The 17,050-nt window shown below is 34.9% G+C and overlaps 2 protein-coding genes across 2 annotated transcripts; one reads left to right on the top strand and one right to left on the bottom strand.

The window, feature by feature from the left end:
* The first annotated feature begins 771 nt into the window (after window positions 1-771).
* On the top strand, window positions 772-3,337 carry LOC134239961 (uncharacterized). Its single transcript, XM_062722092.1, has 2 exons — window positions 772-778; window positions 1,148-3,337. Exons 1-2 carry the CDS (start codon window positions 772-774, stop codon window positions 3,322-3,324), a joined length of 2,184 nt encoding a protein of 727 aa, XP_062578076.1. The 3' UTR covers window positions 3,325-3,337.
* Window positions 3,338-12,298: 8,961 nt separating this feature from the next.
* LOC134239959 (uncharacterized) lies at window positions 12,299-16,298 on the bottom strand. Its single transcript, XM_062722090.1, has 8 exons — window positions 16,183-16,298; window positions 15,892-16,090; window positions 14,358-14,475; window positions 14,039-14,149; window positions 13,376-13,464; window positions 13,200-13,272; window positions 12,856-13,052; window positions 12,299-12,584 (listed from the first exon to the last, which is right to left on the bottom strand). Exons 2-8 carry the CDS (start codon window positions 16,078-16,080, stop codon window positions 12,453-12,455), a joined length of 909 nt encoding a protein of 302 aa, XP_062578074.1. The 5' UTR covers window positions 16,081-16,090; window positions 16,183-16,298; the 3' UTR covers window positions 12,299-12,452.
* Window positions 16,299-17,050: the final 752 nt, after the last annotated feature.

Genomic DNA, 17,050 nt, shown 5'->3' with positions numbered 1-17,050 from the left:
ATCTTTAAAAATCTTCTTCTCAAGAACCAGTGGTCCAGGAAAGCTGAAACTTATGTGGAAGCATCCTGGGGTAGTGTAAATTTTAAATTGGAAAAAATTTTGACCCCCGGGGGTAGGGCGGGGCCACAATAGGGAATTAAGTTTTACATAGAAATATATAGAAAAAATCTTTAAAAATCTTCTTCTCAAGAACCAGTGGTCCTGGAATCATCCTGGGGTAGTGTAGATTCTAAATTTTAAAAATCATGACCCTGGGGGGTCACATTAGGGAGTTATAGTTTTATATAGAAATATATTGAAAAAATCTTGTTCTCAAGCACCAGTGGGCCAGGAAAGCTGAAACTTAGGTGGAAGCATCCTGGGGTAATGTAGATTCTAAATTATTAAAATAAAGATGGGGGTTGGGAGGGGGTAGGGGCCACAATAGATGTAAGTAGAGGGGAAATCTGGTAAAGAACTGCATCACCAAAGCTACTCAGGTGAGCGATGTGGCCCATGGGCCTCTTGTTATGGTTTTGAACTTGTTCTAATGGATAAAGGATGGCAATCATTATCTTTCAGAGCAGTGAGCGTCACTGATTAATTGTCGGTACTATTGTTCCTTTACTATGAAGAAACATTTCCTTCAAAGGAATAAAAATAGTGATAGTGTACTCCAAAAGCAAATTAAAATTGTGACTCAGTTGATATCAGGAAGGATGTTCACATCTCTGGTTTATAATTTAGGAAAAAAACGCGCATGAAATATTTTAGTTGATGCAATAGTGTTTAATGGAGGGTAAGTAAAATCTTCATTCATTGGATTATTTTTGTTTCGCATATTTGAAGCATTATAATATGTTGAATTTATGGTCAATTTGAATGCTTATGTGCATTTTGGGACGCCGTATTGTCATGCCCGTAGCAGTGGTTTCAATCAGGACGGGGGGGGGGGGGGGGGGTTGGCTCCCCCCTCCCACCCCCCAAAAAATCTGACAATTCAAAAGAAAAAAACCCTAATTACTGTCCATATCTTGAATTTGCCAATTGTCGACCAAAATTAAAAGGGAGTCCCCCCCTTTCCCACATTCTACGGGCATGTTATCCATAAAAGTACTCTTAAATTATCATGATATTGTCGTAGACATTTTTGTTAATTAATATTCAGGCGCTTGGTTGGACGATCCGCATCTTTCTTTCCTCATTGCTGGAAGTCTTATAGAAGCTGTTGGAGATCCAGGAAATCAGCGACTGAGAAGACATATCATGGATGTTATGGATCGGTTAGTATCTTCCAACAATGACATAGAAATCATAAGATCAGGGGGCAATGCAGAAGGATTTCGAATGCGAGGATCAGATGTTGACCAAATGCATGTCACTAAAGGAATTAAAGTTGTAACAGATATTCCAAAATCTTTGGGAAAGTATTTGGCGGTTGTCAGAATGATTAAGAATGCTGATGATCCTCCAGGCTACGTTAAACTTATTGTTCTGACACCTCGAACACCCTTAGAACACATTAGAAATGCAATGAAAATGGTGGACGGGAAATATTATTTACTGAACGAAGCATTTTTAAGAACATTTCAAACATCTTCGAAAGATGGGGTTCGTCATGGTCCTTGTGTCTTGGAGACAACTGAGTACGGGACAGATCATGATAGAGCCTATTGTTTGGAGTACAAGGGCTGGCCAGTCTGCGCAGAGGAATGGGTCAGACGCAAACGAGAATATGGATGGCCCTCTAGAGAACTTATTAACAGAATAAAAAACACAGGATGCCACGTGATGGCGGTAGGATCCAAAAAATTAAATTTACAGATGGAAGATCTCGCTTCATCAGATGAATCGTGCTGGACAGAAGATGAATTGCAATGGCGAATATCGTTTTCCGTTGTTGAAAAGAAATTAGTTTACACCTTCAATGACACTCAGTTTTTGACGTACGGAATTTTCAAGCTTTTAAATCAAGAACTATTTTCCAAAGATCCTATTCTGAAAAAAGGTATTTGTTCTTATTTCCTCAAAACTGCATTATTTTGGACGATTGAAGAGACACCATCAGAATACTGGAAACCAGAGCGGCAAGTTTTTTGTGTTAGCCTCTGCTTTCGACGTTTAATTACATGGATGGAGAATGGATTTTGTCCAAATTACTTTGTTAAGGAAAATAACATGTTTTTAGGAAGACTACAAGAGTGGCAATTAGCATATATGGCGACTCGGGTTTCAGAGCTATATACAGAAGGTTGGAGGTGTTTGCTAAAATGTCATTCCTTGTATCATCTTAAAAAGGCGCTGGAAACCGCTCGAAAAACAATAACACCATATTCTTTTCCGATCTCTAACCCAGAAGAAGATTTCAGAATTCTTAAATCTAACCCTATCAGCGAGACTACAAGAGAACAGATTCTCGATCTAGGGTTGTTTAGTGAAATTCTTTCAATGCACGCAAAACTTCCATCTGTAAAAGAGCTAGAATTGGAACTTAGAAATTCTGCAACATTAGAGATTACAGAAAAGTACCTAGAGACTTTAGATATTGATATACTGAGACTTCGTCGCTACCAAAACCTCTGTTATCTTGCTCTTTTTTACTTTAATATCTCTGTGATGAAAAGCACACCACGTAGTCGTTATAAATACATCAGGAAAGCATTTTCGTACTTGAACCATGCTCGATTTGCGGATATCAGCAAAGGAAACTTAACTCTGGCTACAGCTCACTATTGTCTTGGAAACTTTAAAACAGCTCTTGAATATGTCAAACAATACGAGGACATTTTGGAACATTGTCTTGGATACATTTATATAAGCGTCCGCCACGGCTGTTATGCTGTTGGGAACTATGAAGAAAACTTCTGTGGACGACAAATGAGTGCACTGGAAAAAGCATCACTGGCAGTCTCGTATGAATTTGAAGTCCACAGGATGATGCCGCTTGTTCCTATTGAAATAGCTTTAGAAATTTTCTTAATGAAAAACACTGAATCGCGTCTTGTCATACCACCAAAAATGTACTCGGTGTTTCTAAAAATTCTTTGCCAATCAAATTTGTGCAATCTGAATGAGGTTGAAAAATTGTCACAATCATTGAAATACTGTCATCAAGAAATCAAAGGAGATTTTCAAAAATACAACACAGACCGTCTCTACTTGAGCTACACTATGCTTGCTGTGACAGCAATCAAACTAGGGAAGTATGAAGAAGCATTACGCTATTACTGTCTAGCCCACAACAGTAAGAGAAGATTGATGTGGCAGTCTTCACAGTGCCCGGAATGGCAAACCAGAACTTCTGGTCTATTTTACATTGCCCAACTTCTCAGAATTTTAATGTGAAAACGACTAAATTTACATTGAAACGCTTGATTCGATTTTCTGTCACTGACAGTAAAATTCTACCATTAACATGCTAAACTGATACATGTATCCTCTTCCCAAATACAAGTATGCTTTCTAAGCAAAGTGGTGTATTTTTCAAGGAATTTTAAAGGAAAAATCTCTCTTGGTAATTAAATGATTACCAGTCTGCAAACTTCTTTTGTTGTAATAACCTCTTGGCCAAAATCCTTTTAACCTTCACAATATTTAGATTAACCAAAAAAAATAATCAAACACGCTTCCATCAATATACAATTAAAATACAGATGTAAAGGGTTTGCAAATTCTTAATACATTTTTTATTATATTTCTAAAACACAGAATCCAATTTAACAAAGTTTTCAGGTCTTTTTTTCATCATTAAGTCAAAGGCTAACTGGTTTTTTTCATACACAGGTACCTGTGGACAGGAACCCCTTCCCCCACTATACATTCCTGGTCAAAATATTTTTCTCTTGATTTATTCTTCTAGTTCTTATTTACAATGCATTCCATATGAAAAATCCTAAATTCAGATTTAACGATTTCTTTAAAGTCATATCCGTGGTATTATGAGATTTAACAATTTCTTTAGAAAGTCATACTCGTGGTATTATAAAATAATAAAAATATAAGAAAAAATTTTTGGACCAGGGGTGTATATGGGGGGAGGGTATCCTGTCCACAAGTACCTGGTGCTTTCATACTGATTGTTAGGCCATTATTTTTTTTACACAGTGAATTGTCGACGAATTTTCCCATTTTTTGGAACATGACAAGGTGCACACGGTGGGTGTGACCGGTCGACAGGGGATGCTCACTCCTCCATGTCACCTGATCCCATCTCTGATGTTTTGGAGGTCCGTGTTTGCTCTGCTACTATCTTGTATTGTTTCATTGACTTTTGAGCTCGAATACTGCTTGCTATCACCGCATATTTTCTTTTGCCTAATGTCTGGCATAATCTTTTTCATAACTATAGTTGAACGAAGTTAAAGCAAGAACACTTTAGTTTTGTTCTAGATGTTCAATATCTAGGCACTGTAAAGTTTGTTCATGATTGAAATGGTTGGAAACAACAGTTCGGGAATATCCGTAGGAAATGCAGGGCGTTGACCAACTTGAAATTTAGTGATATGCAAGACTGAACTTATTTTTATGATGAAGAATGTTACTAACATTCAAAACATAATTATAAGTTTAAGGAGCTGACAAGTTGAGCCAGTATTGGTCCCAAACTCTAGTTTGTGTTCTGCAGTTAAAGAATCTCAGTATGGACTTGCTTTAGCTTCTTTAATTAATCCAATATAAATATACAGTTTTTTTCAATGGTTGGCACTGTAGCTCTCCGGTCTATCAGTATTTATAGTTTCGGAGAGCTACAGTTCTGCAGTTAAGTAAAAGATATTACAAGGTGCCTAGAAAATTGAATTAATGGCGAATAATGTTAATCAAATTAAAATTTTAGAAAAAAAAACCCTAAATCTTAATTGTAAGGAATGCTACCGGCCTTAAGATAAATTTCTGACGGATTATTTGAAGGTATACTAGGCTACTATATACAAAACAAATTTAATAAAAAATGAAGTGACTAAAAATTCAAATTCAGTTGATTATACCTACTTGCACTATCGAGATTATCAAATGTAAATATTATACATGGATTGTATTGTCCCAATGGACTTAGATTCTTTGCCATACGGTTAAACAGTTTCCTCAGTCACAGTCTTAGAATGCTATAAAGTTTTCCTTCGTGCTCATTATCTTAAACACAGACGACACGAAAAGTAAATATATCTACAAACACACACACACACCCTCACACACACACACACAGAGAGAGAGAGAGAGAGAGAGAGAGAGAGAGAGAGAGAGAGAGAGAGAGAGAGAGAGAGAGAGAGAAGCAATGCTTTCTAAAATACATCTCTTTGTTGACAGCTACAAATGTACATCCCTTTGTTTGTGACTCACTAATATTATATGTACCTAGGAGATAATTTTTTAGAACATATTCCTGGATTATATGTATATTTTTGAGTATGGGTGTTAACCTAGGTTGCTCGAATTTCCTGGTTATGTCATATACTCTAAAGCAATATGTATTTTTGGCCATATGAACATATATTGAGAACTTGTAAGGCAGCAATAGAAGTGTGCCTCAGAATTATTTCCTCATCTGTGTAGGAACTGTAAAATTGTGGTAATCAATGTTCAAGTCCTAATTAAATACATCATAATTAATCATAAAATTATGCCAATAACAAAATTAGATTTATGAATCTCATTCTCTTGCCTTTTCTAATATAATTCTTTTTATAACTCATTCTTTGAATCAGCTTGTAATAAATTTATACTGCGAAATAATAAGATGACATGAAAATTGTAAAAGTTATGTTTTGTTCATTTGTATACAAAACAAGTTTTTCTGGAATGTTTTTTCTTTTTTGTATTTTTTCAAATGTTTAGTCTAGAATAATTTGAGAATGTCGCTCTCGTCTAATGCATTTTCGGTATATGAAAAACTTTTTTTTAAAATAAAACATTTTACATGTTTACTGTTTTTGATCGTGCTGCAGCATGAAAATCAGAATATAAAGTCTTATCTTTGTACTTAGGTAAGTGAAAATGAAGGAAATATCAGAGTTTTAAAAAGATTATGTTCTAAGACCTTTTGGAGATAGCCCCCAGTAAGAATAAACTAATTTTTACATTTTTATATAATATGCTGATATTTTCCCCTGGAATCCATTTCCTGAAATTTATTTTGAATAAAACCCTGACATAACACCACAAAAAAGAGAAAAAATCAGGAAATTCTCCATTATATCTTTCTTTTTTTAGCCGGGCTTATTGCTCAAAGAGCAATTGCCGGCTTAAGTGATGCTGTTCAAGGCAGGATGTTAACCCCATAGTCGCCATTTTAAAGTTACGTGCAAAAATATAGTTCTTACTCTCAACCGCTTTTGAGATAATACAAACGCTAAATAAAGCAACAAAAATAAAACGAAGTTTTATGTATATAAAATAAACATTAGTAGTAATGACTTTGAAAACTTCATAAGTCAAAGTTCATCAGCGTAAGGATTTTTGATAATCGGTGTTACCGTAGTTCTCTACACATACGAGGTAAAGCAGGAGATGGAACCAGACTGGCCTGTTTGTTTACATTCAGCCGCGGTACCAGATTAATTCTGATTCTGTCAAAATCGGACCGTGGTATTAGGATTGAAAAACTCACTCTCAGTGTCTTATCATTTATATTAATAGTTTTAAAATAATTTTTTCATCAGAATATAAACGTGATTCATGTAAGAAATCCATTCTACTCTGTAAATGAGCCCGGTGTCGTATAGCGAGACTTCCCCCATAGTGAGGCTTCCCCCGAAAGGCTCACTATATAGTGAGTCTTCCCCCCGGAAGGCTGGCTATATAGTGAGCCTTCCCCCCGGAAGAATGGCTATATAGTGAGACTTCCCCCACGGAAGTTTCACTATATAGCCGTTCTTCCGGGGGGAAGGCTCACTTTATAGCCAGCCTTCCCCCATTCATAGCGAGACTTCCCCTCTTATTATAGTTTCCGGAACATTGTTTTATTATTTTAAAAAATTCTAACAGTGTTAATTTATGACGAAATTATTTTCCATATATATACATGTATTTATATATTTATTTTATATGCATGAACAGTTTGAATATCGTTTTAACTGTTTGATATCCATTATAACATATGCATGTACATAGAGATGATATATATAACATGTATACCCTAATCCTTTACATGTATTGATAACGAATAATTTTATTAGTTCACGAGTCACTTATTTGAAATGTTCTGATTGTTTTCAGCATTGGAATAAAAAAAAATTGGTAACAGTTTTGTTTGTTTGTTTTTCTGTTTGTGTACAAACATTAGCTATTTACACATTAGATATGGTTCAACCGATTTAATAAAAAATGTAGAGAAAAGAAGAAAAATTTATAGTACTTTAAGACTATGCGAGAAATAAAATAATTGTGCTCGAATGTGAAAAATAAAACATGCATTCCAAATCTCAATTATGATTTTCTTAGTTCCTAACTATATTTATCGAAAGTTTCATGTACATAAAGTTTAAATCTACTTTAAGGATAATTTTAAGCATCATTTAATAGATATGCTGAAATGTAACATAAGTGACAATTGCAATGCAGTATATATATTTTTTTAATTTTACATATTTTTTATACGTGTATTCAAACATCCAATCGTCCAAACCCAGTTTAATAAAATATCTTTAAATAATTTTTAAAACATGACCAAAATGAAAAAATAATTGTATGAATTGATGTATGGGTGTGATGAGCAGGGGATGCAAACATTTTCATACAATTTTTCCGGTCATAAATTTAAAAAAAAAAAGGGGGGTTAAGCCCTATCCATGCATCCGGTGCCTTTGCTAAAATATGCATGACAGTCAGAATTTGATTTAAAGTGTATTAGAACTCAGATCCATCTAATTTGATTTTATAGTGATGTAATTTCATTAATATCACGCAAATTTAATTTCAAAATGAAATACAAATCCTAAAAATACTTCATAAAGTTTATAAAAGTTAAAAGGTCCCTAAAGCATACAATAAATATTTAATTATGTCAATGTATATAAAATCCAAACCGAAAACCGAAGGGGGAAGACTCACTATGGTCAATATGGGGGGAAGTCTCACTATATAGCCATATTTCCCCCCAGGGGGAAGACTCACTATATAGCCAAACTTCCGGGGGGAAGTCTCACTATGGCGGAAGTCTCACTATATGACACCGGCTCTCTGTACTTCTGAGTACTTTGATTTTTATTTTTCAGATGAACAATTTCCATTGTAGTGGAAGGATAAGATTATGGCAGGTAGGTTACTAAACACTACATTAAAACAAAAGAAAAATAAAAAATCATCAGGAAGAAAGAAAATTTGAATACTTTGTATTATAGAAATGTCAGTTGATTGCATTGCAAGATTTGTATTAATTTTTTAATCTTCAAAGTGCATTAAATTTGGGACGAAAGAAACGCAGTTTGAAATATCTTTCAAAGTGCTTTAACAGTGAACATCAAGATTTATTTTTACCAAGGAAACGCTAAACACACTTTTAAAAAATCGTAAAAAACAAAAATTCTGGACTTAGGTTTGTCATATACAGCATTATCTTCTTATATTTCTTAGCAAAAATTTTTGAATTGATCTTCCCTTATAGAGAACGAGAAGCAGGCAGGTAGATTGTCCCTCAGCCCAACTTTTTAAATTATCTTTCCTAACCAAATATAATTTATTTACATATTTAAACTTGTATGACATTGATATACTTTCTCAATAACTTTGAGCTAACGTAAAATAGATGAATTTTTTCTCAGAAAAAGTAAAAGTTTTAAGTGCACGAGGTAAAAATCTCACTCGAGAGGGAAAAAGAGATTTTCATAGTATGGAAAAATCACTCCCTTTTCCCTACGAAAAATGTCACTTATCCACCCCTATATCTACCAAACTTGTTTACAGACAGCTGGATGGAATTAATGAAAAACAAAACAAGAGGCCCATGGGCAACATCACTCACCTGAGTAACTTTGTCCGTGCTGTTCTTTACCAGTTTACCCTCCCCCATAATCCTATTGTGATCCCGCCATACCCCTGGGGCCATGATTTAGACAACTTAGAATCGACACTACCCAGGATACTTCTACATTAGTTTCAGTTTTTCTCAGTGATTCTTGATAAGTGGATTTTTAAAGATTTTGCCTATGTATATTTCAATGTAAAACTTGGATTCCCTATTGTGACCAATCCCTACCCCCAGGGGCTATGAATTCAAAAATTTGTGATGCTACCACATAAGTTTCAGCTTTTCTGGCCAAATGGTTCTTAAGAAGATTTTTGAAGATTATTCTTAATGTAAAACTTGGTTTCTTATTGTGGCCCAGCTCTATCCCCGGGGTCATAATTTGAACAATTTAGAATCCTTACTACCCCAGGATGATTCCATTTAAGTTTCAGATCTTTTGGCCCAGTGGTTCTTGAGAAGAAGATTTTAAAACGACGTCACCCTTATTTGTCTTTTTCTGATTATTTCACCTTGTGAGGGACCTGACCCTTCATTTTGAAAATTCAAACTTCCCTTCACCCAATGTTTTGTACCAAGTTTGGTCAAAATTGACCCAGCAGTTTTTGAGAAGTTCATACGGACGAACAGACCGACAGACGGTCGGACGACGGACAACAGGTAATCAGCTTTCAGCTCAGGTGAGCTAAAAAGAACTAAATTGTGTTATTTATTAAACAATCATTCCTTCATTATTTTAAAAAGTTTTCACATTTATGAGAATTTCCTTTGGGAACAAGACAGCCCCTGAAATTCATTAAAAAACGACATACAGCGATTGCAGAGGCGTATATTGGATGTTATAGACAGAGTCAGCGAATTGGACAATCGAATCGAGTTTATACGGGCCGGTGGTAACGCAGAGGGTTTCCGTTGAGAGGTTCAGACATTGATCAAATGTACGTTGACAAATTAACAAAAGTTGTGAGCACTATTCCAAAAGATATTGGAAAGTTTGTAGCTCTCTTAAGAATGGTAAAACCCTTCGAAGTTCCAAAGGGGTATGTTAAACTTATTGTATTGACACCGTTTTCTCCTCTACAACATATTCGAGAAGCGGCAATAAAATTTTCTAACGAATATTACCTTTCAAATGAGGTTTTCCTGCGCTCTTTCCAAAGCGGGGTAAAACATGGACCCTGTATGTTGCAGAAAGATGATTTTGGTACGGAACACGATAGAGCATTCTGCTTGGAATATAAAGACTGGCCGATCTACGCCAATGAATGGATCAGCAGAAGAAGAGAATATGGATGGCCTTCAAGTGACCTTGTGAAAAAGATTTCGAGAAGTGGATGCCATTTGATGGCCATTGGATCCAAATCTCAAGATTACACTGCATTTACATGTTCTATGTCGAAGGATAATTACCAATGGAAACAGGACCCATTCCAGTGGCGGTTGTCTTTCTCAGTAGCAGAGAAAAAAACTCGTGTACTCATTTAATGACACACAGTTTCTCACATATGGAATTTTAAAACTTTTGAACAATGAGGTGTTCTCTAAAGATTCTATTATGAAAAACTGTTTATTTCTTATTTTTTAAAAACATTAATGTTCTGGACGATCGAAGAGACACCATCAAATTACTGGAAACCTGAACGACTTGTGTTTTGTGTCGGGGTTTGTTTCAAACGCTTACTTGAATGGTTGAATATTGGGTTTTGTCCCAATTATTTTATTAAAGAAAATAATATGTTTCAGGGTAGAGCTCAAGAAAGCGAATTAGAGTACACATTTGACAATCTCTCTGAAGTTTACAAAGAAGGTTGAAGGTGTTTACTTCGGTGTCATTCTTTACCGTATTTAAAAAAGTGTTTGGAGGATGCACGACGAACAATGCCGCCTACGTATCAAAATGAAGATTTCAGATCATTGGTATGTTCTAGAAGACACATTGAAAAGGAAGAAAAAGAAGAAACCCGCGACGTTGGAGTCTTCAGCGAAATTAATTCAATGATTGTAGCCATTCCAGGGATAGATCCATTAGAGAAAGAGCTCCGAAATTCTGTAACAATTGAAATGACTGAAGACTTAGACCAGGTGGATTTGGATATTTTGCGATTACGCAGGTATCAAAATCTTTGTCATCTAGCTCTAATATACCTAAACATGTCACTTAAGAAAACCACTACACGCAGCAAGTACAGGTTAATCAAACGAGCCCTTTCCTACTGGAACCAAGCTCGATTTGCCGACATCAGCAAAGGGAATTTAACACTTGCAAGAGCTCATTATTGCCAGGGAAGATTCTCACGAGCTTTGTATTATATCAGGGACTATGAAGAAATAATAGCTAAAAATCTTGGTTTCTTGTACTTAAGCATCCGATATGGTCTCCATACGGTTGGGAATTATCGGACAAGTTTTTGTGGACGCAGACTGAGTTCGCTAGAAAAAGCTTCACTCGCAGTTTCATATGATTTTGAAGTCTTTTCAGTGATGCCTCTTCTCCCAAATGAGCTAGCCCTTGAAGTATGCATGGTGAAAAAGACCGATTTTCGCCTATGTATTCCACCAAAAATGTACTCTTTATATTTGAAAATACTTTGTTATTCCCAGTTAGGCAATTATGGTAAGATTAAAGAAATATTCCCTCTGCTAAAAAGCCATCTCTCCACGACGAACAGAAGAAGTGAGCATTTGAACTGTATCATGATTGCAGACACAGCACTTAAAATTGGGAACTATGAAGAGGCTGTGCAATATTATGGTCTGGCTCATAACAGCAAGAGAAGATTAATCAGGGGACAAAGTGATATCTCCGAGTATCAATCAAGAATGTCCGTACTGTTTTACATTGCATTCATGCTTCGACTTCTATTGTGACATTTCCGGTAAACAAGAAAATAGTAAAATAATTTACAGACTAATAAGTGAATATATTATGTTTAACGAATCATTTTGATGAATTTTCTTGATTTTTTTTTTTTGTGTTTTTTGCTTGATCTGAGGGATCAAGATAAAACTGTATACTGCTTTTATAATTGTACATTATTTCGGGGAGTGGGGGGGTTCAATATCAATATTGCAACATTACAAAGTGAACTGAACACAAATGCAGCACGTTCAATAAAATAAAACGATATATAAAGGACTATGTATCACTCGTAGCAGCGACAAAAAGGAAGCGAAAGGTGTAACGAATGTAGAGGATTTATATACCACAGTGACGATAGAGGAAACGGGAAAATTAATATGGCGTATGTCTATATTCAAGATAAAGTCGTGGTCAGTATCCAGACTTGAATTGAAAAAAGTGTTTTCTGCACGTTGTTTGTTCATTAAAGACACTTGCTTTATTTAAATTTCTTCATCATCAAAAATAAATACTAACCCATACCAGAGGTACAGTGACCTCTCTTTTAATTGATGCATTCCTATTCAACACAATGTGGATCAAACCTCAAAAGAATCCTAGTTTAATTATTAAACACACGTACACATGTACAGCATCTTTAATTTGGATTACTGCTCAACATTTTCCTGGCTGCAAACGAACTTCATCCAAGAAGAAAGACGTATTCTTCTTCTTTATGTAATTCTTGTCGTGGGGCGGTACTATGTTGCAATGGTAGGGATTGCAGCATGAAAATTTTATTATAATCTGCAAAATTTCATGGAAATTGAGTTAATTGTCAAATTGAAAATTCAAAAATGACCGGGTGATAGTAAATGCAAAAATATTATTGTTGTAATTAATAAATTTTCTTACACCCTTTCAAACAATTAGTACAATATTCACATAAATATGAATTTTAAAATCCTACTACAGTATCATTTTCCTCGTATACCCAATAATCAAATTAAAAAAATTAATATCAATAGGCACTAAATTTTGATTCAAAGTATTTTCTTCTTAGTTAAAACTCCCTCACTTGTCCAAATCCTTGTGGCACGTTGACACATTTAGATCCTGTGATTCCCTCGTAGTGACCGAAGTTTTGGTTGTAAAGAGTCTTAGAATGTTTATGTAGTCCCTTCCATACCACGGTCAGGTAATTGTTCACCTTAAATCTGTGGTATCGATGCCGGGCTTTCTGTGTGTAGGAGAACGTTAATTTATAGGGTTTTCCTGCAAGTTTACAAAAATTACATAATTTTACAACCGTGTGAACACCTTCAAACATCTTTGATAAATTAATACTGATGTTTTTGTTTTTTATCAGAAATGTACATGATTTTGATTAAATATTTTGTGCATCATAAGACAGTCCCTAACCTAAATATAGGTCCTCACTGGTTACGCGGATTGTCTTACTATATTTGGCTCTCGCAGCAAGAAAGTGATGTTGCTGAAAAATAATCCAGTTTATTTTTTACTCTTTGTAAATATGGACAATAGATGAATTTAACTGAAATAATAAAAAAAAAATTAACAAATATTTGGAATCTTACAAATTTTAAGGCCCAGTATCCGGTGGTAAGATCTACATGTGTTGGCTTCAGGAAGCAGTCGGTGTAGTGGGAATACCCGCAGTTATCTCCTACAAAAGATAAAATGCTACATTCGATACTCATATTCAACAAGACAAATTGAGGCCTATAAAGTTCTTGTTGATTTCCCCCCTTTGAATCTCTTACCAATAGCGTAGGGGTGAATTAATTTATGCTTGTGAGATTTAACTCTAAATAATACTTACTTCACGAGAAAAAAAACCCAGAACTTTTCAAAAAGCAGACATTTAAGGAAAAATAGGTTTTATTTGCACCAAGTTACCTGTTGCGATGCAGAAATTCTTGAACTACTATTGAAAGGGAGAATTACTATTTATCCATTGCAGAAATTTGTCGAGAAACACCAATTTAAAATGTTTCGCCCAATAGAGAGAGCTTGCTTATTACGATTTCTTGAATGCATCTTCCCACTTACGCGTAAGTTTTGTGTTCAAAAAAATTGAACTTCTTTCTTGATTTTACAAAAGCAAAAATCTACCTTTACAGTGTTTTCTCACAATTAACATGATCGGAAAAATCTCCATGAAATCTTAATAATGAAGAGAATTTTCCCCTTAAGTCTTTATAATGAAGAGAATTTTGTAAGTATATACCGGTATCTACCTCTATACTGGCAGTTGTATCCAACGTAACTTCCGGTACAGGAACAAACGCATTGTCCTCTTTCTATCACCACACTCCCCCCGTGCTCACAGACGACGCCTTTACATCGACCTGTAACAATACACATCTCTTACTAAAGTCTGGCCATTCCCTCCTCGAATAACTGTATCTCTTCGTAATACCCCCCCCCCCCGCATTAGAATAAAAAGGAAATCATAATTATCTTCTGAATTTTAATCTGTATTTATGAATTGTTCTCTATGCTGTTCTATATCCCATTAAATGATTTTTGATATCATTACCTAGCAATATCACCTACTTCTTCTGCTTTGCTGAATGGCCTTGTGTCTTTCTTCTGCGTTGTCCTCTCCGTCTGAATAATCGGTCAGAGAATGAATCTCGTGTATCTCATGCACATCTACTCCATGATAGCCATGCTACAAGAAATTAAATTATTAAAAATTATTGTAATGAATTATTAAAACAATGAAGGAGTACCTTTGCATAACAGGAGGCCCATGGGCCATATCGCTCGCCTGAGTAACTTGACCATGCTGTTCTTAACCAGGTTCCCCCTTATAATACCTACTGTGACCCGACCCTATCCCCAGGGGTCATGTTTTGGACAATTTAGAATCTGCACTACCCCAGGATATTTCCACATACGTTTCAGCTTTTCTGGCCCAGTGGTTCTTGAGATTATTAAAGATTTTTCCTATATACATGTATTTCAATGTAAAACTTGGAATCCCTATTGAGGTCATGATTTGGACAATTTTGAATCTATGTACACTACCCCCAAGATGCTTTTACATAAGTTTCAGCTTTTCTGGCCCAGTGGTTCTTGAGAAGAAGATTTTTTTTCCTATATATTCCAAAGTAAAATTTGGATTTTTTTTTGGCCCAGTGGTTCTTGAGGAGATTTTTTGATGACCCCACCCTTTTTATATTTTTATGATTATCGCCCCTTGTAAAGAAACTTGTTCCTTCATTTTTGCAAATTAAAGTCCATTTTACACAAGGATGCTTTGTACTAAGTTTGATTAAAATTGTCCCATGGGTTTTGAGAAGAAGTTGAAAATGTGAAAAGTTTACAGACGGACGGACAATGGGTGATAAGAAAGATAACTTCAGCTTTCAGCACAGGTGAGCTAAAATGGAAATGGGGAGAAAAAACGTTTCTATTCAGATTTTGACTTTAAGTTTTCAGTTATATGGTCACAAGTATCGATGCAAAAATCAGAAAACATCTGGAAACCATTTAATGCAAGGTTAAATCTTCTGGTCTTTACCTTTGTATCTCAAAATCAGTTGGGTCTTCTTTAAGTCGTAGAGAGCAATGATATAAAATTTTATTGCAAAAATTACAAAAGAAATAAGATCATAGTGTCGTTATCATATCATCTGGAAACCATCTTGTGCAAGTTACGAATTTGTGACCATGACGTTTGACTGGTACATGCATCTCAAAAAGTCCAGGGTATGCAATAAAATTTTATATTTTGAGATTAAAATCTCAAAGGTCTAAATTTTAAATACTGCAGAAAAATATATTCAATATTCTTTAGGGTTTTTCAATGAAATTATATATACTCTTTCCTATGACAAAAGTGTTATTCACAGACAGACAGACGATTGAACACATTCAACAGTCCCAAATACATGTTAGCATAAAAGTAAGGATAGCTACATGGCACAATCTGTAGTTAAAATACATTTTTGCTAACTATGACCCATTGCTCCCCCCTAACAAAATCTTTATCATCGGAAACAAAACTTGATTTCAAATCACTTACTCGTGTTAGTCTTAATTAAAAATACTATATTTCAAAGTTATTTATCAAAATATTTACCTCTATGCCCTGCCCTTGGTTTCTAGCAGCATAGTAAATTGCCGAATTGAGTTGTTGTATAGTCTGGTCTTTCTTTTCTGGTGGATTTAGAATATCTCTAAGTTGCTTGCTGATGTAGGAAGCTTCAAACTTTGGCATGAAAATGTACAGCATAAAAATGCCTAAAATAATATTACTTTTAGACGGCATTTTCTAACATCTGAAAAAAATACATATGACAAATCTTTAATCAGAGATTAAAAACACAGCGGTTTATTTCAAACTCGCTTAAATTATGAATAACTTGCTTACAAAATATCTCCGTCTCCAGATACCTCCTGACTTGTATGTTTTACGGAGAATGACATATTGTACACAGTTCTCTATGGTAAATATCCACGTTATTCGCACAATTAAACACAACAGGTAGAATTGTAGATCGGTAATACTGAAACATATAAATACTGGGGTAAATATAATCTTCTATATGTTTTATCCCTTTGTGTTAAAACATGTAGAAATAAATGAATTACTGTGGTACATTAACGCGGGGATTATCAAGACTTTAAAAAGGGTTTTCCAGCGAAATCAATTTTTTGATCGTTCAGGACAATCCGAAAATAGAATAGAATAGAATACTGTAACGCACATATTTTCGAAGGGTCAATTTTTCGTGGTTTGAGGAAAATATATTGGTTCATGGGGATTCGATTTCGTGGTTGAAGAATCTTTCAGTACACTAGTAATTACATGTAATTATATATGTGAAACATTGCATTGTGGTGGACATTAATTCGTGGGTCTTTTCATACCTTGAAAACCACGAAAAATAAACTCCCATGAAAATTAGTGATATCACAGAATTTATTCAACTAATTTGGGCCTATTCGAATGAGTGGTATCACCTATTTAATTTGAATAAGTGATATAACTTACTCGAATAAGTGATATCACGAATTCAAATTGAGTAGGTGATATTACCTATTCAAATAAGTGATACCACCTATTCGAATAAGTTTTATCACTTTTACGAATAGGTGATATCACCAATTCAAATCAAATAGGTGATATCACCTATATTTGAAAAGGTGATACAGGCGCGGATCCAGAAAATTTTTCCAGGGGGGGGGTCCACCCCAGTCAAAAGAAAAATCCAATCCCAGAAATTTCTTGACAAGCC

Source organism: Saccostrea cucullata, unplaced genomic scaffold (assembly GCF_032062105.1).
Source record: "Saccostrea cucullata isolate Sc308-1 unplaced genomic scaffold, CSIRO_AGI_Scuc_v1 ctg1417, whole genome shotgun sequence".
NCBI lineage: Eukaryota > Metazoa > Mollusca > Bivalvia > Ostreida > Ostreidae > Saccostrea > Saccostrea cuccullata.
Note: the sequence above shows the minus strand (reverse complement) of the source record. Positions and strands in the feature narration are given on the sequence as shown.